The 26,919-nt window shown below is 39.6% G+C and overlaps 1 protein-coding gene across 1 annotated transcript in view; it reads left to right on the top strand.

The window, feature by feature from the left end:
• Positions 1–525: 525 nt before the first annotated feature.
• RXFP2 (relaxin family peptide receptor 2) overlaps positions 526–26,919 on the top strand; it is a 61,966-nt gene continuing 35,572 nt past the window's right edge. Inside the window, exons 1-5 of the mRNA XM_060394050.1 lie at positions 526–620; positions 16,267–16,413; positions 18,905–18,982; positions 22,004–22,109; positions 22,919–22,990. Coding sequence (XP_060250033.1) covers positions 578–620; positions 16,267–16,413; positions 18,905–18,982; positions 22,004–22,109; positions 22,919–22,990 — 446 coding nt within the window. The 5' untranslated portion in view covers positions 526–577. The remainder of the gene's footprint in view (positions 621–16,266; positions 16,414–18,904; positions 18,983–22,003; positions 22,110–22,918; positions 22,991–26,919) is intronic.

Below are 26,919 nucleotides of genomic sequence, written 5' to 3'. Positions count from 1 at the left end.
TTCTTCATATATTTGCCAGTGAGTAGCTTTTTGTTATTTGTTTACTGAATGAAAGATATGCTTGCAAAGAGTTTTGTCACCTATTCAGTGTAAATCTATTTCCCTCCCTATTGGAGAATTTCTATATATGATTGGATTTAAATTAAGAGCAAATCTGTGTTCACTTTGGCAGCATATATACTAAATTAGGAGCAAATTGTGCTACATGCTTTAATGGGAAACTTTTTTAGAGTGATTTTTTTTAAATGTTTTTTATAACACCAGAGTTTTATGTATGTCTCTCTGTACATACTATAATGAATTAATGATCAAGAAAACAACTGTAGATTTGAAATAAAATGAAACCAAAAAAAAAAAAAAAGAATGAAAAAGATAGGCTGCATAGTGACAAAGACCGTCTCCTTTCGTGCCAGTAAAGTTCTAGCTGTGAGCATGCTCAGACACAGGGGAGGCACCGAAGTTAGTATATCAGAACTCCTTCTGAGGTATAAGGAGCATACGTCTAATAACTCAGTTGCTGTGAACCCATTGTTACGTTTCTGGTATTAAGTGTCTCTTCAGCCGCAGATTGATTGCAATGTTCCTTCTACTTCATTTCATCGTTCTGATGGATGTCAAAGGTAAGGCTGCTGCTTTCTCGCTTAATGAGTGCAATTCCAAAAGAACAGACTATTTCTACTTAGTTCTATCATATTTATAATACACTCACTGCAGTGTTTGATGAGCAGACCTCCAGTTTGCATTGTCATTGTCACTAGTTGCTTGTAGTCTCATCCTAGCAGTTTCTAGATGCAAGAGATTTTTCGTGGAAACTTGCCTTTTAAATGTGGTTAAAACTGTAGACAAGGTAGCTTAAAAAAAAACAATGATGAAGAAATCAATGATAATGGAGAAATTTTTTTAGTATTTGAAAAAATGTACGACACATTAATAAATTAAAATTTTGACTTATGAAATTTCAACCTGTTGAAATCTGTTCATAAATTTTATATAGTTGTTATAGTTCATTGCTATATTTCATTATTAACATAATTAAATATTGCTATATTTAATAATATACTGCTATATTTCATTATTAACATAATTAAACTGGAAACTGCAAAACCAAAGACAAATCTAAAATCAATATTTCTCCCTAAGAGCAAATCTAGATAAAAGAAAATAACTTAAATGAACCAAAGCTACCTATTAGGATAATTCTCCTTTCTGTTTTTAATTTTTAAACATTTCATTTTAGCCAAACTGCTCACTTTCAAGTTGGTGGCATTTTTATTGTATAGCTGAAGAAAAAAACAAAATTCAAACTTTACCTGGTTTTAAAGAAAAATATAGACTTGTTTTGCTGTGAGCTTGTACACTTCTAAGTAAATAATCTATTCATCATACCCAAGGCATGTGGGTTTATTATTAGTCTTATTAAGGATGTTTTTAGGTTCATAGGCTTTCTTAGAAACTTTTAATAAACCTCTGAGAATGAAGTTAAAATTCAAAATTATATTTCTTTTCTGAGAAATTTGTTTTAGGTTTAAAAATTTTTTTATTTTATTAAATGAATTCAACTGCATATTTTAAATATTGAAATAAAATGCAGTATTTATGAGCAGTTATTTAAGAATATCTACAGATAAAAGATTTTTAATATTTAAATTTTAGCTTGAATTTGGAATACTAAAACTTTTTTCAAATTATTTAAAAATATTTTAATACATGTAGCATGAGTTTGTCATATTTTAATCTTTCTTACATGAAAACTTAAGTGTTATCTAAGGAGAAACATTATATGAACTCATTTTGCATGAAATACAGTTGTAGAAAGCAGTCTACTTCTTGATTGAAGATCTTCTTCATTCAGAAGTTAATGCTCTATGCACATTTGTAATTTCAACTTTTTATGATCTTTAAGAATAGACAGTTTAAAATAGGTTCTTGTATTCAACACATGTCATAAAGGTTATCTATGCCTTTAAAAATTCTTTAATGTACATATATGTAACTATGGTTAACCAATTTTACTAAAATACTTGCTTATCGTAATGCATCTAAATTGATTTGCCTTGGAAAAGCAAAATCTTTATCTATTACCAAAGTAATGTTTTTGAGATTTACCACAATATAATGTTGTTCTTTAAAAAAGAAGGAAAAATTTAAACAGATGATTTTTTTTTATTTCTAAGTAAATGCCATATTTAAAATCCATAGTACCAATCTAATAAATATTTATTAATTATAATTCTCTGGAAATTTATCTTGTCTAATTTTATATTACTTTTAAACCCTTTATATTTAAAATCATTTACTTTCAAAGTTAGATATGTTAATGCTTGGATATCCTACTCCTGCTTGTAAAAATAATTTGGTATATATATCAGCAAAATCTTTTTCTTTTCCATGATAAAATTATAATTGTTAGTTAAAATTACATAGTTAAAGCAATAAAGTTGTTTATAATAAACAAAGGAAAGTCATTTAGAATTATAGGAGTAAAAATTCCTTTTTAAATTTAAATGAATATTTGTGATAGATTCTAAGACCAGATCTAAATAAAAGGAAAAGTTAATAATTGTATGATTTGTCTTTTCTCTTCCGGCCATAATCACCCTTGTGTGCCTAAAGAATGAATGATATGGCTATCTTAAGCTACCAACATTAGTTAAAAAGTCAAGATAACCGATCTTATCATCACTTTCTTCATGTATTTTATCATCAGTTTATTTACTTAGATTGTTAACCAGCTTCAAACTCCTTCCCCATAAAAATTTTATGGGCTAATTATGAACAATATTACAAACTAAAAACTTGGGCTGGGAAATTGAAAGCATGAAGTACTGAGAAAGCTACTTGATAACTACCAGTTGCTACTTATTCAAATAATTTGTAACCTTGAAAATCGCAGTCATCAAAAGCAGAGCTAGAGCTCTGACGTGAACAGTATTTGACTGCCCCCTAATGGACCAGTTCAAATCTCAGCCCAGTCCTTTCTAAGTCCTGTCAGCTCAGCCCTTGAGAAAAGGGCTGAGACTGTGTCTTAAGAAAAGATTTATGAACTAAATCTTAATTTCACACAATTACATCCATGCTGCCAATAGCTGTGAAAAGCAGTTATACTGTGGGCCAGTCATACTGAGAGGCTGAAGCAGCACTGCTAATGAAAACTCACCTGCTTCAGGGCTGAATGAAGCCCACTGTGAGGGAAGAGGAAAAATAGCAGAAACCCAGAAGTGAAGGTCATTGGAGATACCTCTAAAGGCACTACCTAAAATACATCTCACAACAGATGTTATTTGTTTGTTCATCTTACCGTGAATGGATATGACCCAGTGTAGTTAAAGAGTTTTAAGGATTCTCACTTGAAATGACAGAATTGGCTGTCACCTGAATTTTAAAGACAAAAATTGGGATGTTGCTTTCCAGTAAGCTGATATTGAAAAATGACACATTTCATCCTAAGACACTGTGACTTGAATAAAATTCAGTTAACTAAGGATAGTTTCTGTGTACACAGTTATATGATGACAAATAAGAAATCATAAGAAATAATAGTGGAAAATAAGAAATCAGAAAAAATAGTGGAAAATTTACACAAGATTTACACAAAATTTACATCATAGTGGGAAAAAAAAGAGAATTCGTAGTGGAATTAGCAGAAGCATTTTTAAATGCTTCATTCACATGCATCCATCCCTCATCCCTATAATTCTAGATGTTCAGTAGCATAGAAAAAAAATAAGTTTGCAATAAATGTTCTCATCAGTGGCATATCACTCTAATTTTTTTTTTCCCCCTCAAGGAAGTTCTGTGTGAATAGAATATGTGTTTGATAAGAGGAAGATGTTTTATCTCCCAGTTCCCCAGGCATGAATTTTCTCTTTTTTGAAGGCCTGGACATTTTCATGAAGTTGGAGGGATTTTCCTCCTGCTCATTTCTCCCTACGAGCGATCTCAGAATGGCATCAACATAGTTCGTTGGAGTGTTCAGTTCTGAGCTGTAAGTTTATATGAGAATCTCAGGGACTTTGCCTTGTGGGTGATCAAGTTCCGAATCTCATGCCCAGTTTGCAGAGATACCACCGCTGCTTTCCTTCCTGGCTAGTATTAAAATCACAGCCTTGGGTGGTCAGCAGAGGTAACTTATCCCCCACGCATTGTCAGGGGCTGTACCCCAGCAGGTGGCTTCATGCAGGTCCCAGCCTCTGCTGACCGGCTGTGTCCAGCCGCTTCCTCAAGCAGCGTGGAAGGCGGATCTAACTGCTCTTACAGAGCTTAGCTCCTCTCACAGCAGCAGCCTTTTCTCTGGTCACCTCCTGTGGAGATTCTCCCTTCGATAAACTAAATATTTCAGTGAAAAAGCAGAGTTGTCAGTCGGCCCTGTGTCTTCGGAAAAGCGAGTGTGGTGGGGAGCGTAGTTGGGATTTGCTCACAATAGACCACCCTGACCCAAAGCTCAGAAAAGAAGGTAGTTTTTAATTCTTCTGGTGTTGCTTTAATCAGCGACTGGACACGGAGGGCATACACAACAGAGATTTGGAATCATGAAGTGCTGCACCAGCGGAAGAGATTAGGACAGGAGAGGCAGCAGAGTGGCGTGGATGCTAGATTTAGGGGTGAGCTGACCTGTGTTCAAGTTACAGCCCTCATCCTCTGCAGTCTTAGACCTTCTGCGTGCCAGACAACCTCTGAGCCTTGGTTGGACATTCATGTAATTATTAAACTCTCAGAATTATTGTATCATTATCATAAGTCCTGATATACAGATAACCAGTTCTCTCAGCTCGTCTTCCTTCTTCAAGACACAGCTGGCTCTTCCTGTCCTTTATCGTCCCCACGTGTGTTGGAGAAACAGCTTATCCATTTCCACACACACATACTTACCCATGCACACTCCTGGATTCTTACTGAAATTGCTTTGAACCAACCTATACATCAATTTGAGAGAAGAATTAACTCCATTTATTTAGGTCCTTAATATCTATCAATAACTTTACATACTTTGCACAAATGTCTTGCAAATTTTTCTTAGATTTGATGCTATAGTAAACTGTTGATGCTATTGTAAAAGGCATTTTAAAAAATGCTTCATTTTTCAATTGTTTGTAATTGATATAGAGATATTAAATTGACTCCACAAAACCTTTATAAACTTTATAATGCTAATAATGTATTAGTTTGAATTTGTTAATGTTCACACTGATATCATTTGTGAATAGTGACAATTTTATTTCTTCCAGCATGTATAGCATTGATTTGCTCACCTTGCTTTACTACATCTGCTAAGTCCTCCAACGCAGACCACCCCCCCCCCACACACACACACACAGTGTTTATTTATTTGGCTATACCAGGTCTTAGTTGTGAGTTGAGGGATTTTTAGCTGTAGTATGAGAACTCTTAGCATGTGGGATTGAGTTCCTGGACCAGGGATTGAACCTGGGCCCCCTACATTGGGAGCTCGGAGTGTTAGCCACTGGACCACCAGGAAAGTCCCCAGTGTAGTCTTGAAAAGATGCAGTAATAGTGGGTATCACTGCCCTGTTCTCAACCTCGAAGTGAACATCTCCAAAAATTTCCCATTTAGGTATGTTATATGCTATGGATTTTTATAAATATCCTTAATAAATCAAGTAAGTTGCCTTCTATTTTTAGCTTGCATAGTTAAAGTCAGGATCTGATCATTTCCTCTCTGGAGCCTCTGTTGTAAGCAAAGTTAAAGACAAGTGACACACTGGCAGAAAACATTTGTGAGTTATAGAACAGAGGGGCTAACCTCACTAAAGAATTCTGCTCGCATTGCCAGATTCCGTTTTCTCACACACAGTTCCAAACACTGTGTTCCAGCCCACTGCTGTCAGGAATGAAAGTTTCACCCATCCATGAGCAAAAATAAGTTAGTCTTTTGTAAAGCTAAATGTACTCCTTTCAAGGGACTGTCTTTCCTTCTGTGCATGTATTCTCTCAGATTTTTAACAATAAAATACTCTTTTTCTTATACTATTCTAACAATCATAATTTAGGTTTTTTTAGTGTTCTTGTTTGATAAACTAAAATATTAGGAACTCTTCACAGGTCCCTCTAAATTCTTTAACTGACTTGATTCTGACCTAATGCATATCGGGGACATTCAGGGTATTGATGAAGGAAAAGGAGCCAACACATTAAGGAGATGGGATGGGACTAGAGGAGGACCATGAGAGAGTGTGAAGAAGGAAGTGAAGCAGGACAGTGAGATCTCACAAAGCCAAGGAAGAAAGGTTTCAACCTGGTGACTGTGGCTGGCTGGGTCAAATGCGGGCGAGAGCTAAGCAAAATGAAGACCATAAAACATCTATGGGGTTTAGAAATAAAGAGGACATTAGTGATTCCAGTGCTAAAAATTTCAGTGGAGCAGCACAGCCAAGACTGAATGCTGTGAACCAAGGAAAGCAAGGGTGGTAAGGAACTGGAAACATTGGCTAGTAGGATTTTTCTGAGAAATTTAACTTTGAAGGGAGAAGAGTGTCTCAGCTCCAGTAGGACTGGGAGTTGGTTAGTTGATTGGTTGCTTGCTTACTTGCTCGATTAGTTAGTTGGTTGGTTGATTTGTTTGTTTTGAAGGTTAAGAGGTGATTGAGTAAGACTAATGTTAATGGAAAAGCCAGTGGAGAGACAGGGATATTGAAAATAGAGGGGAGAAAGGAGATGATGTCAAGAGAGGCGGAGAGGAGGAGATGAAGTGGAATATAGGACACAGATGGGAGCTTTGTCTGAGGGCAGGAAGGGAGCCCATCAACCTTTGTGCATCATAAAGGGCGCATCATCCAGGGCTTAGCCTTGGACCTTGTGGCTTCTACACAGCTCAGCAGTAGCAGTTGTGTGAATGGTGCCCCAGACTTGTGCGAGGTTCATCCTGCCCGGTCGTACACAGCAGTCTAGGACACAGGTCAATATGTAAGTTGGAGTGACACAATTTGAGAGGGTTACCACCAAGAAGAATAGCCCATGAAAGTCCCTCAAGACAGAGCAGTCAACAAATCAGAGAGGGTTAGGAGAGGTGAAAGGGAAAAGGTATCATCTTTTCTCCTCTCCGCATCTCCCATGCCAAGTTTCCATCAGGTTTCACCCCATCTCCTTCATACTAACCCTTTCCACATTCTTCTTCCATTCACCCATCACAGTGTTCATTCTCTTGGGTTCATTTTACATGGACAGGTTTTAGGAAGAAGTCAGTCTCTTACAGAACAAGATATGGATTTAAATAGTTAAAGACCAGATATGAACCTAAAAGGATGCATCCCTCAAAATGAAGTGAACTGGTCAGTAGAAGAGATCTTTTGAAAAGAAGTCCTTCTTGTGCCTTTATATACCTTAGAACCCATCAAGAGCCATGGTGTTCAGTGTGCCACCCACATAAAAGCACCCAGCCCAGGGGGACGTGGAGTGGAGATCTGTCCGTAAGAATAATGTTGGCAATTTAGAATTCTTTTTTTTTTTTCCCAATTTAGATCAACACGTATTGAACCAATACTCTCTTCCATATAGTTAGACATTGTTTCCCCAACTATGTCCAAACTTCAGACAATAACCTGAGGAAGGAGCTGGGGTGATAGTTTCTGCAGAAAATCTGTGAGTAGGATCATGAAAAAACATTCACCAGTTGGAGGTGGTCAGTTTGTCTCAGGAGAAAGGAACAGAAACGGGGGACTTAGAGAAACTCAGTTAAGGCCAGAGTCTTTGAAATGGGAAGAAGGTGGAGTCAGAGTGTGCATAAAACTGGACCCGAATTCTGCACATATTCACTGATGTGTGCGTGCCAAGTTTTCCTTCAGTCATGTCCAACTTTGTGACCCCATGGACTGTAGCTCACCAGAGTTCTCTGTCCATGGGATTCTCCAGGCAAGAATACTGGAGTGGGTTGCCATGCTCTCCTCTAGGGGATCTTCCTGACCCAGGGAGTGAACCCGCATATCTTATGTCTCTTACGTCTGCTGTATTGGCAGGCAGGTTCTTTACCCCTAGTACCACCTGGGAAGCCCATATTCACTGATAGGGCCTCACAATATTGTCAGGGATGGGAGGACCCAACAGTAGAGTAAAAGGATAAGATCTCCAAGTTTAGAAAACAACCACCAGGAGGCCAGTTTCTCTCCACTCACCTTAACATGGACTTCCCTGGTGGCTCAGAGGGTAAAGAATCTGCCTGCAATGTGGGAAATCTGGGTTCAATCCCTGGGCCTGGAAGATCCTCTGGAGAAGGGAAAGGCTCCACTCCAGTATTCTGGCCTGATGAATTCCATGGTCTGTATAGTCCTTGGGATCACAAAGAGCTGGATATGACTGAGTGACTTTCACCTTAACATAACAGCTTTTTTTTTTTTTTTTAAGAGAAGACTTTACTAGCTTCCTTCAAACAAATAATAAATCCTGTGCCCTGAAAAGGTGGGGTTTTAGTTGAGCTCAGACTCTTCACAGAGGTCAGGGAGGCCTCCCACAAGTGATCTCAGCGACGGGGCTGGATTCACCTTTGCTTTGCTGAGTGGCATTGCTGCTCCTCTTGGAGATCCTGCCACCTGAGCTCCAGATGGGGATGGGCAGTATCATGTCTGCCTTGTTGACAGAGCACGTTGTAGGTGCCCAGCTGACGTTTTCTAGATGTTAAATGAATGCTCCTTCCTGTGATGCAGTAACTGTCTCTTTAGAGTGAACAGCAGAGGCCTCACCTCCATCTGAATTCCACCAGGAACAGAGAAATGGCCTCATGGGCCAAGATCCCCTGGGCTTCCTGTGGGTGGCGTCCTCCGTCCCTGGCGAGGACGTGCAAAGAGCCTCAGCCAGAACACCAGGCTGAGAGGATAAGGACTTCCTTCCACAGCATGCAGGACGAGCGTTGGCAGAGAATCCAAGAAAGCAGAGAGGGCCTCGCTCATCCCCATCAAGTCAAACTGAGTACCTCAGAGATCATTCTCATCTGTTTTTTCCCCCTCAAGGAAGGGTGAGCAAGCAGAAAAGTATGTCCTTAGGCAGCAGTCCAGTTGGCTTCAAAAAGCTATCAAGGAGTCATTTCAGAATCCCTTTGCACAGACATGTCTAGAATATTGACCAGAGAGAGGAGAGGAAGACTGTTACTGAGAGATTCTCCCCTCAGCTGCCCATTTGGCAGGGGCCCCATAGACATTGCTGCAGAAGCTATTGACACAGCTTTTATGTAGGCATCCTCCATCTTTATAATCCCCAAGTTTCAATAAAAACTACCTCCATTTGCACAGATGGCAGGAAGACTAGACAGCAAGATATGCTGTCTACAGACCAGTATTGGCTCTTTTTCGGTACCTGCCAACTATAGTAAGGACTCTTAATCATCTTCTAACTTGTATTATGACAGAATGATAAATGATAAGCACTTGAAGACTAAACAATATTTTGTCATCAGAGTCAAAACATTAGCCTGCAACTTTGGGAATTTTACATTTTAAAGGGGTTCCTCCTTCAACCCTTCTTTTATTCCTAAATGATCCATTAATTCATTTTAAAAAATTAATGAGCACCAACTAAGTACCAGGCACTAGGTTAGATAATAGAGATTCATGATACAGAGGGCAAGGGGGTAGGTAGGGAATAGATTTTATTTCCCTTCCACATACAATTTATACCTTGAGTTATTATCAGGAAGATTCCATTCTGGGGTGAACAATGGGGATTTTTAGAAACACAGTTGGTAAGGTTCTGTTTGTACAGGGTCAGTCTTTCCCCTCCCCTTCCTTCACCCATACTGGGTAAATGTAGCCTATTTTTTTCCCCCAAGGAAAAGGAAACAACCTTGATCCTTCCTGTCTTTGACCCTGGATTGTTTGTCTCACTCAGAATGGGTCTGCATCTGTGAGATGGACAACTAATGGGGCCAACCCTTGGGGAACTCAAGGTCATCTTCATAATAAACCCCATGAGGGAAGACAGTGTTCTGCCTTCAGAATCTCCTACACAGCCTCAGCTGTCTATTTCAAAACTGTCTTTAAAACCAAGTTGTTAATCACCTCTTCTAGATCAATAAAAAGTATTATTAGAAAGTTGCAAGGATATTTCTGTTGCCTAATCATTTACAGTCCCCTTTCAGCTTTCAAGAGTTTGGGGTTACTTAAAACAGAAACCATGTATGTCACATGACTTTTGACATAATAACATGAAGAAGTAGGAGAAGCTTTATTATAGTCCTGTTATTTCTCTCATAGAAGTTGTATAAAAAGATCATGCAATGCTAAGGCCTGGCAAGTTTCCGTCAAAGTTCTGGTTTTTTCACCTTGCATTGCAATTGCCAGTGAACTGTGGTGTTGGAGAAGACTCTTGAGAGTCCCTTGGACTGCAAGGAGATCCAACCAGTCCATTCTGAAGGAGATCAGCCCTGGGATTTCTTTGGAAGGAATGATGCTAAAGCTGAAGCTCCAGTACTTTGGCCACCTCATGAGAAGAGTTGACTCATTGGAAAAGACTCTGATGCTGGGAGGGATTGGGGGCAGGAGGAGAAGGGGACAACAGAGGATGAGATGGCTGGATGGCATCACTGACTCGATGGACATGAGTTTGGGTGAACTCCGGGAGCTGGTGATGGACAGGGAGGCCTGGCGTGCTGCAGTTCATGGTGTCTCAAAGAGTCAGACATGACTGAGCGACTGAACTGAACTGAACTGAACATTAATCAAGGGTCTTCCATGGGCCAGGCATTCTCCAGCACTTCATAAACACTAGCTGGTCTGCTTCCTGGGATATTATCACTAACCCAGTTTTAAATATGAGAAAACTAAAGTTTACAGCTTGCTCAAAGTCACGTAGCTAGGGAGTGGCAGAGAGAGTTGTAATCTGGATCTGATGGTCTCCAGGGTACTTCATTACTAATGAATATTTTTATTTTTTTATTTTTCATATTTTATTTTATTATTATTATTTGCTTTACAATATTATATTTGTTTTGCCATACATCAACATGAATCCACCACGGGTGTACACGTGTTCCCAATCCTGAACCCCCTCCCACCTCCCTCCCCATACCATTTCTCTGGGTCATCCCAGTGCACCAGCCCTAAGCATCCTGTATCCTGCATCGAACCTAGACTGGCAATTTGTTTCTTATACAATATTATACATGTTTCAATGCCATTCTCCCAAATCATCCCACCCTCTCCCTCTCCTACAGAGCCCAAAAGACTGTTCTATACATCTGTGTCTCTTTGCTGTCCCGCACACAGGGTTATCATTACCATCTTTCTAAATTCCATATATATGTGTTAGTATACTATATTGGTGTTTTTCTTTCTGGCTTACTTCACTCTGTATAATTGGCTCCAGACCTAACTGATATCTATAGGACATTTCACCTCCAAACAATGAATTTCACCTTTTTCTCAAATGCACATGGAACCTTCTCCAGGATACATCACATCCAGGGCCATAAATCTAGCCTTGGTAAATTCAAAGCAATTGAAATCATTCCAAGCATCTTTTCTGAAAATTTTAAAATAGTGATTCACATCCCATTGGTGGCTCATGAGATCAACTTAGTGACTTTTTAAGTGAATGAGATAGAATGGTAATGATCAGAGTTCATCCACCGTAGTAAAAGGTAAGTAATATTTGAAGAAATTTTGTTTTCTTTGTGTGTGTATGTGTGTGTATTTGTATGCCAAATTGTGATGTGATGCAAAATTTATTTCTAACTGTGAGTTACTATCTTAATCTTAAAGCTGCTTCACTAAGAAATATTGACTCTTACTCATTCATGTTCCAGGGCTTCCCGGGTGGCACAGTGGTAAAAGGTAGGAGACCCAGGTTCGATCCCTGGGTTGGGAAGAACCCCTGGAGGAGAACATGGCAACCCATTCTAGTATTCTTGCCTGGAGATTTCCATGGACAGAGGAACTTGGCAGGCTACAGTTCATGGGGTCCCAAAGTCAGACATGGCTAAAGCAACTAACACTTTCACTTTCATGCATGTTCCAAACACAGGAAGACTAGTTTTTATAAACCTGCCCTCCGTGGAAATCTTTGTAGGAAAGCAGTTAAGAGATTTAAAAATTTATGACTTTCATTGATTTTTTTAACCTATGAAATCCTTTCCGTGTAGGAATAGGCTTAAAAAACCGACCTCCAGAGCCTCACAGCAGAGAGTTTTCCTAAAATAGTCAGACTTGACTGGTCTTATGCCCAGTTGCTCACAGTAAATCATTCATCGATCACTACAGAAAAGGCAGAGAAAATCTGTTCTGCTTTTGTAAAAACAAAAACCCAGTGGGGAGAAAAGAATCCAAGGGCCACGCTCCCCACTGAGGGAAGGCCTCATGGATGCAGCAGGTTCCATAGGAGAGTGAGCATCGCCACATCTCAGTGTCCCCATGAAAGGCCAGATGCTGCTCCTTGATGTGTTTGCAGGATCTTGAGGGTCATCAGGACTAAAGCTCAAAATATCCAATAATCTACTCATGCTCTCTATCAATATCACTAAAAGCTTGACATGTAGTATAACTCAGACCTAGCTTTAGTGTCTGTATCAAACTCCTGCCCGTTTACAAATGGCGTGATTCGTTAAACAAGGAGGGTCAGCCGGCATCACTGACTTTAGGAGAGTGAACACTCTGGCGGGAGAACACCTCATCACAATGCAGCATGGGCTGGGAGGACTCAGAGCTCACAGGGCGTTTTCCCAAGAACCAGAGTAGAAGTGCCCTTCATGTGCTCAGCAGCCGTTCATTATTTCTGTTGTTGTTGTTTAGTCGCTAAGTCCTGTTTGACTCTTTGCAATCCCATGGACTGTAGCCCACCAGGCTCCTTTATCCATGGGATTCCCCAGGCAAGAATAGTGGAGTGGGTTGCCATTTACTTCTCCATGGGATCTTCCTGACCCAGGGATAGAACCCACATTCCCTGCATTGGCAGGCAGATTCTTCAATGCTGGGCCACCTGGAAAGTCCACATTCCTCATCTTCACATGGAGTCAATAATACCAACAACACAAATGTGTTAGGATTAAGTGAAACAATTAGGAAACACCCAGTACGCAGTAGATGATGCTCCCCAAAGGTTAGGTTGTCTAGTCCTCTGCTGTATTAAAAGGCACCATAAAGTGTGAAAGTTAAAGTCTCTTAATTGTGTCTGACTCTTTCCAACACCATGGACTGTAGCCTGTGAGGCTCCTCTGTCCATGGAATTCTCCAGGCAAGAATATTGGAGTGGGTAGCCATTCCCTTCTTCACGGGATCTTCCTGAATCAGGGATCAAACCCTGGTCTTCTGGTTGGTAGGCATATTTTTTACTATCTGAGCAACTAGGGAAGCAAAAAGCACTGGACCCCCAACCCAAGGAAATTCCTAGCCATGATGCCAACCTTCATGGGCATGATTAGGAAAACTTTGCCAACATCCCTTGTTCCCTTCAATTAGTCATAATGAACTGTAGCCCTGCCTGAGAATGCACTCTCCTTAAATCAATTTATTTGAAGTTTCATCTTGTACTTTTTTCCCCTACATTGTACATTTTATACCTTTGACTCATTTGTTTTGCAACTGGAAGTTTGCACCTCTTAATCCCTCTCGCCTATTTCTGTCTAACCTCTATTCTCTCTTTTTTTTTTTTTTAAATATGTGACTCCTAAATTTTTATTAGATATTTAACAAAGAACCCCACATATCTTTATTTTCTGGAAAATATTCTTTAAAACTTGAGAGAATGGCTCTCACATCTATGTTTCTGGAATCTCTCTGGTCATCCTATCTACAGATATAGTAACTTTGCAAATATTAATTATATTTCCTTTCTGCACTTTCTCATTTAATCCAGCAGTTATTCAGCTCTCATTCATTTTCTTTTATGTTGCCTGCACAAGGAGTAGACTTTTAGATCATCCTCACGGAGGACTTATGCTCCTTGAAATGCAGATTCCTGATTTTCTCTAGCATGATGGTTAACAATGGGCCTCTGGGGTCAGAGAGATGATTCAGATCAATCTGTGTGATTTTGCATTTCACTTCCCTAACCCTGAAACTCTCAAGAGTCTTCTCCAACACCACAGTTCAAAAGCATCAATTCTTCTGCGCTCAGCTTTCTTTATAGTTCAACTCTCACATCCACTCATGACTACTGGAAAAACCATAGCCTTGACTAGACAGACCTTTGTTGGCAAAGTAATGTTTCTGCTTTTCAATATGCTGTCTAGGTTGGTCATAGCTTTTCTTCCAAGGAGCAAGTGTCTTTTAATTTCATGGCTGCAATCACCATCTACAGTGATTTTGGAGCCCAGAAAAATTAAGTCAGGCACTGTTTCCACTGTTTCCCCATCTATTTGCCATGAAGTGATGGGACCAGATGCCATGATCTTCATTTTCTGAATGTGGAGCTTTAAGCCAACTTTTTCACTCTCCTCTTTCACTTTCATCAGGAGGCTCTTTAGTTCTTCTTCACTTTCTGCCATAAGGGTGGTGTCATCTGCATATCTCAGGTTATTGATATTTCTCCTGGAAATCTTGATTTCAGCTTAAGCTTCATCAAGCCCAGCATTTCTCATGATGTATTCTGCATAGAAGTTAAATAAGCAGGGTGACAATATACAGCCTTAACATACTCCTTTTCCTATTTGGAACCAGTCTGTTGTTTCACATCCAGTTCTAACTCTTGCTTCCTGACCTGTATGCAGGTTTCTCAGGAGGCAAGTCAGGTGGTCTGGGATTCCTATCTCTTTCAGAATTTTCCAGTTTATGGTTTATTGATCCACACAGTCAAAGGCTTTGGCATAGTCAATAAAGCAGAAGTAGATGTTTTTCGGGAACTCTCTCTCTTTTTCAATGATCCAGTGGATGTTGGGAATTTGATCTCTGGTTCCTCTGCCTTTTCTAAAACCAGCTTGAACATTTGCAGTTCACAGTTAATGTATTGCTGAAACCTGGCTTGGAGAATTTTGAGCATTACTTTCCTAGTGTGTGGGATGAGTGCAATTGTGCGGTAGTTTGAGCATTCTTTGGCATTACCCTCCAACCAGTCCATCCTAAAGGAGATTAGTCCTGGGTGTTCATTGAAGGGACTGATGTTGAAGCTGAAACTCCAATACTTTGGCCACCTGATGCAGAGAGCTGATTCATTTGAAAAGACCCTGATGCTGGGAAAAATTGAGGGCAGGAGGAGAAGGGGATGACAGGGGATGAGATGGTTGGATGGTATCACCAACTCAATGGACATGGGTTTGGGTGGACTCCGGGAGATGGTGATGGACAAGGAGGCCTTGTGTGCTGCGGTTCATAGGGTCACAAAGAGTCAGACATGACTGAGCGACTGAACTGAACTGAACTGAACCCTGAAACAGGAAGGATATTATCACCCACACATTGATTGAAGGTATCAGTTCAGTTCATTCTTTCAGTTCAGACCCTCAGTTCAGGGTCTTTTCAAGTGAGTCAGTTCTTTGCATCAGGTGGCCAGAGTATTAGAGTTTCAGCTTCAGCGTCAGTCCTTCCAATGAATATTCAGGACTGATTTCCTTTAGGACGGACTGGTTGGATCTCCTTGCAGTCCAAGGGACTCTCAAGAGTCTTCTCCAACACCACAGTTCAAAAGCATCAATTCTTCGGCACTCAGCTTTCTTCACAGTCCAACTCTCACATCCATACATGACTACTGAAAAAACCATAGCTTTGACTAGATAGACCTTTGTTGGTAAAGTAATGTCTCTGCTTTTTAATATGCTGTCTAGGTTGGTCATAGCTTATAGCTGAGATTATCCACAGTGCAAACTACCCAGTACACAGTAAGCCCATTGAGTGTTACCTGTTATTACGTAGTATTATCTCTCCTTATTCCAATGTGGTCCTGAATTTCTCTCATTCACACTTCATCTTTCCTTCTGCATGTGTATTTTCATTATGTCACCTCAAATCCTTCTTATAAGGGATTAATGAGTAAATAAATCCATCTGTTTGATTCTGTTAGCTCATGGTTTTGCTTTCCTGTTTCCAGGGGTGAACAAGTCTTTGATTCCATGCACAAGTAGGACAATCACTTTGACTTTGTTTACTGTTGCTTTCCTAAAGCAGATTCATAATAAGCCTTGATTCCATTCTTGGTAGAGTTAATGTTTGGTATGACGGTGATTATTTTAAATGTTATAATTAAGGACATTACTCAGAGAAACTGTAAACTAAGAGTAACGCCAGAAAACTCAACTCATAGAGCTTTGCAAAAATTAAACAGATAATATGAAAAGAGTTAGGCCATATCAGTAATTTCTTCTCATTACTTAAGATTCCTGTCCCCTCTTTCACATAGATTATGCACTGACTGAAGGCAGTACAATCACTCCTTTGTGCCCAAAAGGATATTTTCCCTGTGGGAATCTCTCCCAGTGTTTACCTCGTGCTTTTCACTGTGACGGCGTGGAGGACTGTGGGAACGGAGCTGATGAGGAGAACTGTGGTGAGTCCACTTGCTCAGCTCCATACGGGCACGCCCCCTTGTGAACTCCCCAGAACTGTGCGTGGATCGAATGCTAACAGTGATGAACTGGAAGAGGTGATTTGGTATTCCGTAGGGAATCCTATCGTGACATGACTAAACAACTCCTCTCCAATGGATTTGTGATAATTACTTGCATCTTCATATTTAGAGGTGGCTTAAATCAGAAACACAGTATGATAAAAAACAAAATAAAACTATTTTAAATCCTACTCAGATACCCATATTTTAGTTTTAAATGGCTTAAACGATGACCACTTCCTTCTGGCTTGGAAATTGGGTTCAGCTGCAAGAATATCTATAAAGTGTGAATAGATCTTCCTAGAGAATTATTCAGTAGACCTATATCGTGTCCACTATGTCCTCCCCAAGACAGCAGGACATGACAGGCTCAGGGGAGACAGGCACCTCACCCTTGTGGGGTTCACAGGGACCGTGTGAACAAGGATGTGAGCAAACTTGTACCTAAATAAATAATTTAAGAGAGTAGTAAGCCCCATGAGGTATGCAGATCAGGATAGTGGGAGAGGAAGTGACTTGGGGGAAAGGCTACTTTAAAGACATAGCCACAAAACCCCTTGCTGAGATGGCGATATTTGACTTGAGAATGAAAGGAAAGAAGAGGAAAACCATGAAATATTCTGGAAGAACAGAGTTATAGGCAAAGGGAACAGCACATGAAAGACCCAGAGGCTTAATGAAATAAGATAGCTGTGTGTGTGGGAAGTAAAAGCCAGACTGAAATGGGCAGAGCGAACAGGATAAAGAGCGTAAAGAGGTAGGAGAGGCCAGACCAGAAGGGTCTCACAGGCCACTTTAGGTCTGTGTATCAGGACTGTATATGTCTTCTCATCTAACCTGTGCATTTTGCCTGTGGAGAAACTGATGTCCCGAGAGGTTGACATGTCTAGTCAGTCGTAGAGTAGACCCTAGGACCCAGGTGTCCTGAATCTGGAAGAATCATGTGTGTTTTCTACCACACCAAACTGCCCCTCCTTGGCACGGCCCAGCTAGAAACCAGGGGTGACAGCAGAGTCCAGGAGTGTCTGGGTCTGGCTCTAGAATCTGCTCTCACGCCCCTGGGGACTCGTGCACGCTCCCGGCATCTCTGCCTTCACCACCTGTGCGTCACTCCTTCTCAGCCTGCAGGATAGAGTTCAGGTGTCCCATCCTCACCTCAGAAGCTTGGCTTCCTGGCCATGCCTTCCGCCCTGAGGTGTACCACTGTCTAGGACAAGCACCCTTTCTCTCTGCTGCTATCGCATCCTGCTGTGCCTGGATGACGGTACTAAAGATGGCCTCATCTTCCCACCGTACTTCTTTCACTAGACAGGAACATCTTGAGAAGGGTTCTTACAGGCATCTTACTTGCTTTGGTGTCACCAGAGCCTAGAACAGGCAAGGACAGTCAGTGCTCAGGAGTGGAGCAGCTCTCTGGGTGCCAAAGGCAAGCCACTCACGTTTTTGCCCTCTCCTCTTCACTGCGTGGGAATCTCAGACCATGCATGTTGTCTGCCTCATGGGAGTTTTCCAAATGAAAATTAAGTAATTCATGTAAAGACACCAATAGAATAATTTTTAAAACTGTTGATAGTATTAATAAGAAATAAAAATAAACTAAAATTTGCAGGGATCTGTAAAAAGGTACCTATGGAAGGAGTTCCCTGTGGTCAGGTGGTTAGAATTTCAGACTTTCACTGCTGTGACTTGGGTTCAGTCCCCACTGAGGTCCCATAAACCACACAGTGAAACCAAAAAAAAAAAAAAAAAAAGGGGGAGAACAGTAAAGGGACCTGTGGGCAACTATTTAAATTTACTTTTCTATTTATATAAACTTTAGGATCCTGCATCATATTGTAAGTTTTATTGCCTCTAGCAGTTTATGCTAATACTAAGATAATCATATTTCAAAAATCAAGCCTTCTTTTTTTAAAAGAATATGTTTTCATTGCTAAAAAAAAGAGAAGGAAACCTGGCAAATAAGCAGATCATATCATCTGACAAATTGAGAAAATATTTTTCTCATAAGGACTAGACAAAATTTATTAAAAGGAGCTTCATTTTTGCCTTATTTAAAAAATCAAAGACATGAATTTTATCAGAATTCTTTACAGGTATCAAGTAGGTATCTGCATACACATACACAGATTATGTTTCCTTCTGAGGATCTCAAAATTAAGATCAAACATTTAAAATGTCAGCATTAGAAATCAATGATATTTCTCAAGGTGAATATGGAAAATAATCATCATATATCTTAAATATTTGTAATTGCAGAAACAGACAAAACCCGAGATGTTTGCCTGCTTTTCCTTCCTTACCATTGTCGTTACCTTTCTATTACTTAAACCTTTAAGTTGATTTCATGATCAAATTTTTATATTTTTGCTTTGTAGATTGATATTTTATTTATAGAATAACTGACACATGTTCATCACCGTGTGTTTCACAGGAGACACTAGTGGATGGGCGACTATATTTGGCACAGTCCATGGAAATGCTAATAATGTGGCATTAACACAGGAGTGCTGTAAGTGGTATTGGTTCGAAGACTCAGTATCAGCTTTGCAAGCAACATGATTCGTGGTGCATGGATTTACCTGGGTAGTGTCATTCATTCCCTTAAGAATCCCAATTTCAGTTCAATGTGTTTCAGTGGTCAACTGGTCTATTATCTGTTTGTGGGACTGAAAAGAGAGAAAAAGGAAAACAACAGGCTTACTCTGTGTATTAGCCTGTGTCTGCAAGAATATATAGGTACTGAATACTTGTGATAAGTAATGAAGGTCTTACTCCCTTCAATCACCAACTTCTTTTCAGCCCCTCTGTTGGGCACTGAGAGGGCAAGGATAGCTAAAGTGTAGCCCCAATCTTCAAATACCTCACATGGCTCCACTAGAGACAGTTCCTTACAGAAGCAGGAGTGATAACGATATTAGTGCTGAACTGAAGGGAAAATGTTTGCACAAGGGGGTATGGAAGCCCTTTGGGAGAAATGATGTCTACACTAGGGAGGGTGAAAGATCCACAGACAAGGTGACACTGAGATGGACTCGGAGGTCCTTGGATGGAGGGAAGAGTAAGAGGTGACAGAATGAGCAGCGGAGCATGACCTACAGGGCAGTGGGGTAGGAAGTTCAGAGCATGCTTCCCGATGCTTTTCACACCAGTTCGCAGAGCGTAAGATGGAGGAGCAGCAGGTGGACCCAGAGGCCGGGGACCAACCCACAGGGGACTCTGGGTGCACAGTTCAGAGTTTTGCCTCTGTCCTATGGTAGAATTATCTCTCTATATATACACAGGTTATATTATATACTATATATTACACACAATATATATAAATGGATAGATAATTATATAATGTATTACAGTTACATACACACATTAGTATGTATACATAATATACATGTATAAAGTACATACATTAAGTTCTACACTAGTAGTATATTATATACTTTATAATATTAGGTCATAGCTACCACTTAGTATATAGTTTACTATATTCAAATATATCATACATGAAATTGGAAATCAAAAAAGAGTAAATTACAAAAAATGAAAAATAAATACATGAAAACTCTAGCATCTTCTTCCTGAGCCACAGTGGGTCATCTTGTACATACGCCATTGTGGAGGCCATTGCTGTCCACAGTGGGCAACCACCAAAGTCATGAGCTTATTTCCACTTAATGAAGAAGAGGAACCACCTGACAAGAAGTGTATGGACCAATGATTCTTGCACCAGAATTATAAAGAATGAGTTAGAACAGTGCTCTCAGCTTGAGACATGTATGCCCCTGGAGAACATTTGGCAACGTCTGGTACATTCTGCGTTGTCACTTGGAGAGGGGTGGGTGACTGCTGGCTTCTGGTGAGTGGAGGCCAAAGATGCTACTGAACCTTTTACAGTGTGCAGGACAGCACCCATGACAGAATGACCTGACCCAAATGTCAATCTTGCCAGGATTGAGGAGAAAGCTTGGTGAAGGAGACACTGAACATTACGTTTCTTGCAGTGCTCCAGACTAACACTAAGAATCCAAGCCCAGAAAACACCTCTGGAAGGAGTGAGGTAGAGAGGGCAGCAAGAGGCATTTCATAAGAAGAATCAGAGTTTGAGGTGTGACTGACCTGCAGGTGAGGGAGTTACGTGCACGTTTCTGGTCTGGTCAATTGGCCCAGCTTCTACCACACGCAGTTCTTCTATTGGTAAATAAAGAGTTTCCCACCCTAGTAACGTAATCTAGTAATGTAACTACTTCAATGTCAGTTAAATATTGAAGTAAATATTCTGAAGTCATCTTTAAGAAGTTGAGATCATTAGCGTCAGCCTATGAGCAACAAAGAATATTTTCTAAAAGTTTGTACACTAGAATGTGTCTTCTGAATTAGGCAGGTACTCAATAAAAGTTTGTCGGATTTATTAAAAGTCAGTGAAATTAATTTTAAAAATAAAGTTTGAATAAAAGTGATCTAGAAGAAGCAGAGCAATCAGAAAGGATTTATAGTCAGATTTAAATCAATAATAAATATAAAAAATTGAAAATAACTCACTTTTTTTAGCTCCATCACAGCCAAGTACCATCGTATGCTCCATAAATCTCATTCCCCAAGACTCTCTCTCCTCTCTCTCTTTTCTCTCTCTCTCTCACACACACAAACACATACACGTGGTGATTGCTCTGTTGACCCACTTGACCAGGTTTCTCCAAAGATTTCTCACATGCTGTTATTTTAACAATTAACATAATTAGTAATAACATATAATAATGAATAGAATTACATGATGATGTTTATATATTATTAGTATATTATTACAAATCTTAATAATTATAATATGCCATTATATTAATAACTTACTCCTTTGGAGTCAATCCTAAATCATTTTTCTTCCCTCTGAATGCTTTAGATAGATGGATCTTTGGTTTTCTCTGCTTTATAGCTTCTCTACCACTTTTACCTACCACTTTAACTTCATAGCAATGAAAAACTAAGAACCAAAATAATGGGGTATCTGAGTTGGTTGGTTTTAGTAAGACACAATGGTGGCTATGGCAGAATCTGCATCTAACTCTCATCACAGCTCTAAGAGAAGTTTGAAAGGAGGGAAATAGTTGAATTTAGCTTTAACCAACAAGCATTTATTGAGCGGCCTTTCTGTGCCATTCAATTAAGTGAAATTAACTTAGTTATACCCATTAAATATTTACTCAGGCACACTCACGGTTTTCATTGAGGAGAGCTTAATCTTGCTTCACTATATACTTTTTAAAACACTATTTAAACATGTTTGTGATTTCTTTCTAATCTCTTGTTAAATGCCTCTAAAATGACCACTGAAAGCTAGAACTGAAATGAATACCACATGAGTCTATATTCAGCTAGGAGAGATTTCTTGTTTGCTTTTATTTGGGGCCTGAATAAGTTCATTTAACAAAATATGACTGTTATACATTCAGTGGAAAAAGAACAATGTCAGTTACCAAAGATAAAGTCATAACTAAAGATAAGTATTTTCTCTTATTGAATCATTGCTCTTTTTGCCCCCTAGTTTTAGATCAGTACCCACAACGCTGTGTGTGCAAAGGAACTGAGTTGGAATGTGTAAATGCTGGCTTGAAGTCTGTGCCAACGGTTTCTAGCAATGTGACGTTACTGTGAGTAGCATTCAAATCTTGATATTTGCTCTGACCTCATATGAAAACCATACAGTCTAATCTTTGTTCTGTTTTATGCTACTTGTGTATTAGCAAAGTAATAGAAAACCATCAGCCATCAAAGAATTCTGCATGCTTCTTCTCCCGGGGAAAAAGTGTTTTAAACACTGTATGTTGGATTGTCCAGGTTATCTTTAACTCACAAACTTCTGGGATTCTTATTTCCAATTAATTTCCAATTTATGTGTTATTACTAATATGCCAGTGCTATTCAAGTGAAAATAAAACTTTGTGGGAAAAAAGGAAGAGCACATTACATGTTCTATCTCGTTTTAAATAATAGTAATTTGTCCCAGACTTTAAAGGTGTAGAAGATGCATGAAGATGACTATGGCATAATCAATCATGGAGGTTTTTTTTTAACTCTGCATAGATATTTGGAGAGCCTCAGGAAGTTGTTTGCAAATATATAATAATTTGGGCACGCGTGAATTGGTTAGGATTTTTGTTGTTTTTTGGATGTACTTGCTGTGTTTTAGTAAATTGTCTACAAAAGAAAAAATTAAATCACCGTAGATGTTCCAGTCTATTATAATAGCTGGCTAATATGGTCAAATATTTGCAAGCTGCTTTAATTTTGCCTTATGGACTTTTCATTCTCATGTGAAAGTTTTCATTTATTATGGGCATTTTCAAATGTGTATGAAGTAAAATGGAGCATGATAAAATATTCTCAAGCATGTAATTCTAGAAAAGAGATTGGTTAGTCATAAATTCCATAATAAAGTCTTCTTTACATGTTGTTTTAGGTCTCTCAAGAAAAACAATATTCACAGTCTTTCAGATAAAATTTTCATCAAGTACAAAGAACTTAAAAAGATGTAAGTAGCTTTTAATAGTGTTTTTATGAGAAAATCTATGAGATGTTTTAAGCTGTTTTTAATCTGAGAATAAAACGAAATATAAAGTTGATTACCTTTATCATTAAGGTTTTTTTTTAAGTAATTAAGGTTAGACATTAAAGCATTGAAAAGTATGCTTTTTTCCATTTCATAATTTAAACTAACAACTGGTTTTATTTAACCTTTTTTTTAGAGAGTTAAATTGGAGTTGCGATCGAGCATCTCAGTAAGAATATACATAACTCCATGCTCTTACTTCAGAGCATTTGGAAAATGACATTGTAGATTCAGAGATACTAGATGCGCTTTTTAACCTGGAAGAGTGGTGGCAGAGACAGGAACTATCAGATCATTTAAAATGCATCATAGTGGGGTCTAGACTGTCTCCCAGGATAAAAAAGAGCAAACACATGGTCTTGGTCAAATCAGTGAAATTAACATATTTGAGGAAGCGAGTGAAAGTCGCTCAGTCATGTCTAACGCTTTGTGACCCCCATGGACTATACAGTGCATGGAATTCTCCAGGCCAGAATACTGGAGTGGGTAGCCTTTCCCTTCTCCAGGGGATCTTCCCAACCCACGGATCGAACCCAGGTCGCATTGCAGGTGGATTCTTTACCAGCTGAGCCACCAGGGAAGCCCATATTTGAGGAAAGAAAACAATAAATAGGAAACAGTCAAACACAGAAACAGAGCATCGAGATGCCTCCAGCATCATCAAAGAAAGGAAACCAGGACCTGAGAGATAAAGTCCCTAGACACAGTCTCCCCTGGGGGCAAGGAGGGACAGTCAGCCTACACCATGATGCCCATGAACTTTATTGTGACGCTGTCCATATCAGGATGGCAAATCTCTGTGCTTTGATTCCCTGCTCTTCAATCAACCTTATGACGATTACATTAACTTCCTAAATTATTTACACTAAAGTATTTGGGAAGTTACCTTGGATGGGGAATAAGACCATTCCAATTAGTGGAATGGGATACATCTGATTTAAATAAAGGGGTTAAATGTTCAACCTCTTGAGAGTTCGCTTACTGTGTGTCAGTCCCTCTGAGCCTGAGTCACTCACTTGGGGATAATAGAGAGGTCAAATTTCTACAGTTGCGAAGATGATCGTCAGAATAGATTAGAAAATTAGCAAGACAATGTTGTAAGGTCATATCATCGTCTTATAATTTTTGCCCTTAAACATTCAGAATAGAAGAGAAGGTTTCTAGAAATGTGATATATGTTAAATTCCAGGACTAAAAAGAATCTGATTTTTTGCTGATACTGGACAAATGTACTTGGTTTGACGTGGCACCAATAGTTCTATGTTCTCATGAGTCTTTAGGTATAGACTCACTCATACAAGAAAGGAAGTCCCTGAAGAGTCCATTAGTGAGAAGAACCTTGTGTGAGCATGAAGAATCATGCCTGGGTTTGATGGTAGCTTCTGTGATTCCTATCTGCAGTGAGCGCCTTCTGTTCCATCCTATGCCATGTGGTCACGTTGTCATTGTTCCGCTGGAGTAGCTGTGCTTGACTCTAGGGTTCCAGATTCCTCTAGAGAAGAAATCTTAACAACACTGCTTCTGGTCTTACTGGAAATGCTTAGAATCACAACCTGTTCATTCTATGAATCAGTATTGCCTTTGAACTCCCTGATTAATGCTAAAGGGAAGAAAAATAATATAGCACTAGCAGAAAAGAAGGAAAAATATTCGTGTTTTAGAGTAGCTGTTTAAATCTATTATCTAGAATCATAGAAGTCTTATGAAGTTCCAATTAAATCTTATCATTTATAAGGCAACTGAAGTTTGCAGCAATTAAATGACTTACCTAAGATCTACAGCTACTTAGCAGAAGAACCAGAATTACAGTCCATATCTTCTGATGCCCAATGCAGTGTTCATTTTACAACACAATAACCAGAAACCTAGAGGTGGAAAGAAATTGTTCTAGTACCTAATTGAATCTTCTACCAACACATACTCTTCTGTCCCACACACAACTCCATTCTACACTTTTGCTCCCCTATTTAGGGGAAGCTGACCTCTGGTGAGGCTCACTAGAAGATCAAGCAAAGAGGTTTAAGATAGGACTTCTCAGGGCAAGTCTTTCCCTGAACCACTGATCCACTCTTTGTTCTGTGTCAGTACTTCTTCCTCAGTAGCTGGTAACCCACGGAAGGGAAGGACATGGAAGCACTAACTCTGCACATACAAGTTCCAATTTTTCCTGGTGAAAAAAGAGTTGAGATTTTTTTTCCTGCCAGATTGCCCAGAGCTGAAAATTTCTCCAATTAAATGTTTATTTCTGCTTTTTCTGAAAAAACTTAGGTACCACGTCATAACCTGAGTATCACCCAGCAGGAGTTCCCGTAATGTAAGCTGCCTTTTGATGCTTTCTAGGTGAATTTGATTCTCCCAGAGAACCAAGAATTATTAGAGTCTTATCAATAAACATTCACCAAGTGTCTTTTACATGCAGGGTACAGCATGGGAGACAAAACACAACTCCTTACATTTAAATATCATTTTTTAAAGTGAACAAAAGACTTCCAGGATTTGGAATTCTCATTTGGACTTTGTCTCCAAAGTCTATGAGGTGAGATAAACAGCATTAGATCCCTTTCAGGAATGAGGACACCATCCTTGGAAAAGAAAGATTATTTCCCTGATGACTCAGATGGAAAAGAATCTGCCTGCAATGCAGGAGACCCGAGTTCAGTCCTGAGTTACAAAGATCCCCTGGAGAAGGGAATGGCTACCCACTCCAGTATTCTTGCCTGGGATATCCCATGGACAGAGGAGCCTGGCAGGCTACAGTCCATGGGGTCGCAAAGAGTTGGACATGATTGAGTGACTAACACTTTCACTTTCTTTCAACCAGCTGACAAGTATTAGAATTTGGCTTTAAAGGCAAACCTTTGGCTGTGGTCTCCCGGAAATCCACCCACATGGGCCACTGTCAGTATATTGTTACTGTCAGTGAAAATGCCCAGAAACCAAACCTTGGTTGCACAATAACAGCAGTTCTTCATAAGCATTATTCAAGTAATCTAAAGCCATTCATAAGCTCAGCAGCTCTTCTTTAAATCCTTTCCTCCCGTCTGTTGTTTTCTACTTCTCAGCTCCTCCTGCCGCTCTTCCCCTAAACTCCCAGGAAAACCTCTACAGTCTCAGGCAGTCCCCTGTCCTGTCCAGTCCCTTTTTCTACCAATCCTGCATTTCAACAGTCCAAACAACCAACGAAACTAAACATGAACCATCCGCAGGAAAAGGTGTCCAGGGGAGGAAGAGATTAGACGCACACGCCCAGAACTGTCAGTAGAGACAGCAGGAGGGGAAAAGCTAGCCAAACCCACATTTTAGTGCATTCTTTCAATGAATAGTTGCAGATACCCATCAGGTGTCAAGGATATAGTGGTAAACAACGCATCTGAAAAGTTCTTCCCTCAAGGAACTCAACTTCCAGTGGAGAAAGACAAAAGCGCAGTGTGTGTTAGATACATAGTGATTATGGGGGTGGGGGCTGGAAATAAACCAGAAAAAGAATTAGGAGGTGCTGAAGGAAAGGAATGCTATTAAATTGTCCTGCCATGTAACTATTGTTGCTGTTTGGTTGTTAAGTCACATCTGACTGTTTACAACCCCATGGACTGCAGCATACCAGGCTTACCTGTCCCTCACTGTCGCCCAGAGTTTGCTCAAGCTTATGTCCATTGATTCAGTGATGCCATCCAACATCTCATTCTCTGTCACCCCTTCTCTGGCCCTCATTCTTTCCCAGCTTCAGGATCTTTTCCAATGAGTCACCTCTTCGCATCAAGTGGCCAAATATTGGAGCTTCAGATTCAGCATCATTCCTTCCAATGAACACTCGGAGTTGATTTCCTTTAGGATTGATTTGTTTGACCTCC

Source organism: Ovis aries, chromosome 10 (genome assembly GCF_016772045.2).
Source record: "Ovis aries strain OAR_USU_Benz2616 breed Rambouillet chromosome 10, ARS-UI_Ramb_v3.0, whole genome shotgun sequence".
NCBI classification, from domain to species: Eukaryota; Metazoa; Chordata; class Mammalia; order Artiodactyla; family Bovidae; genus Ovis; species Ovis aries.
This window is presented reverse-complemented; position numbering and strand designations above follow the sequence as displayed.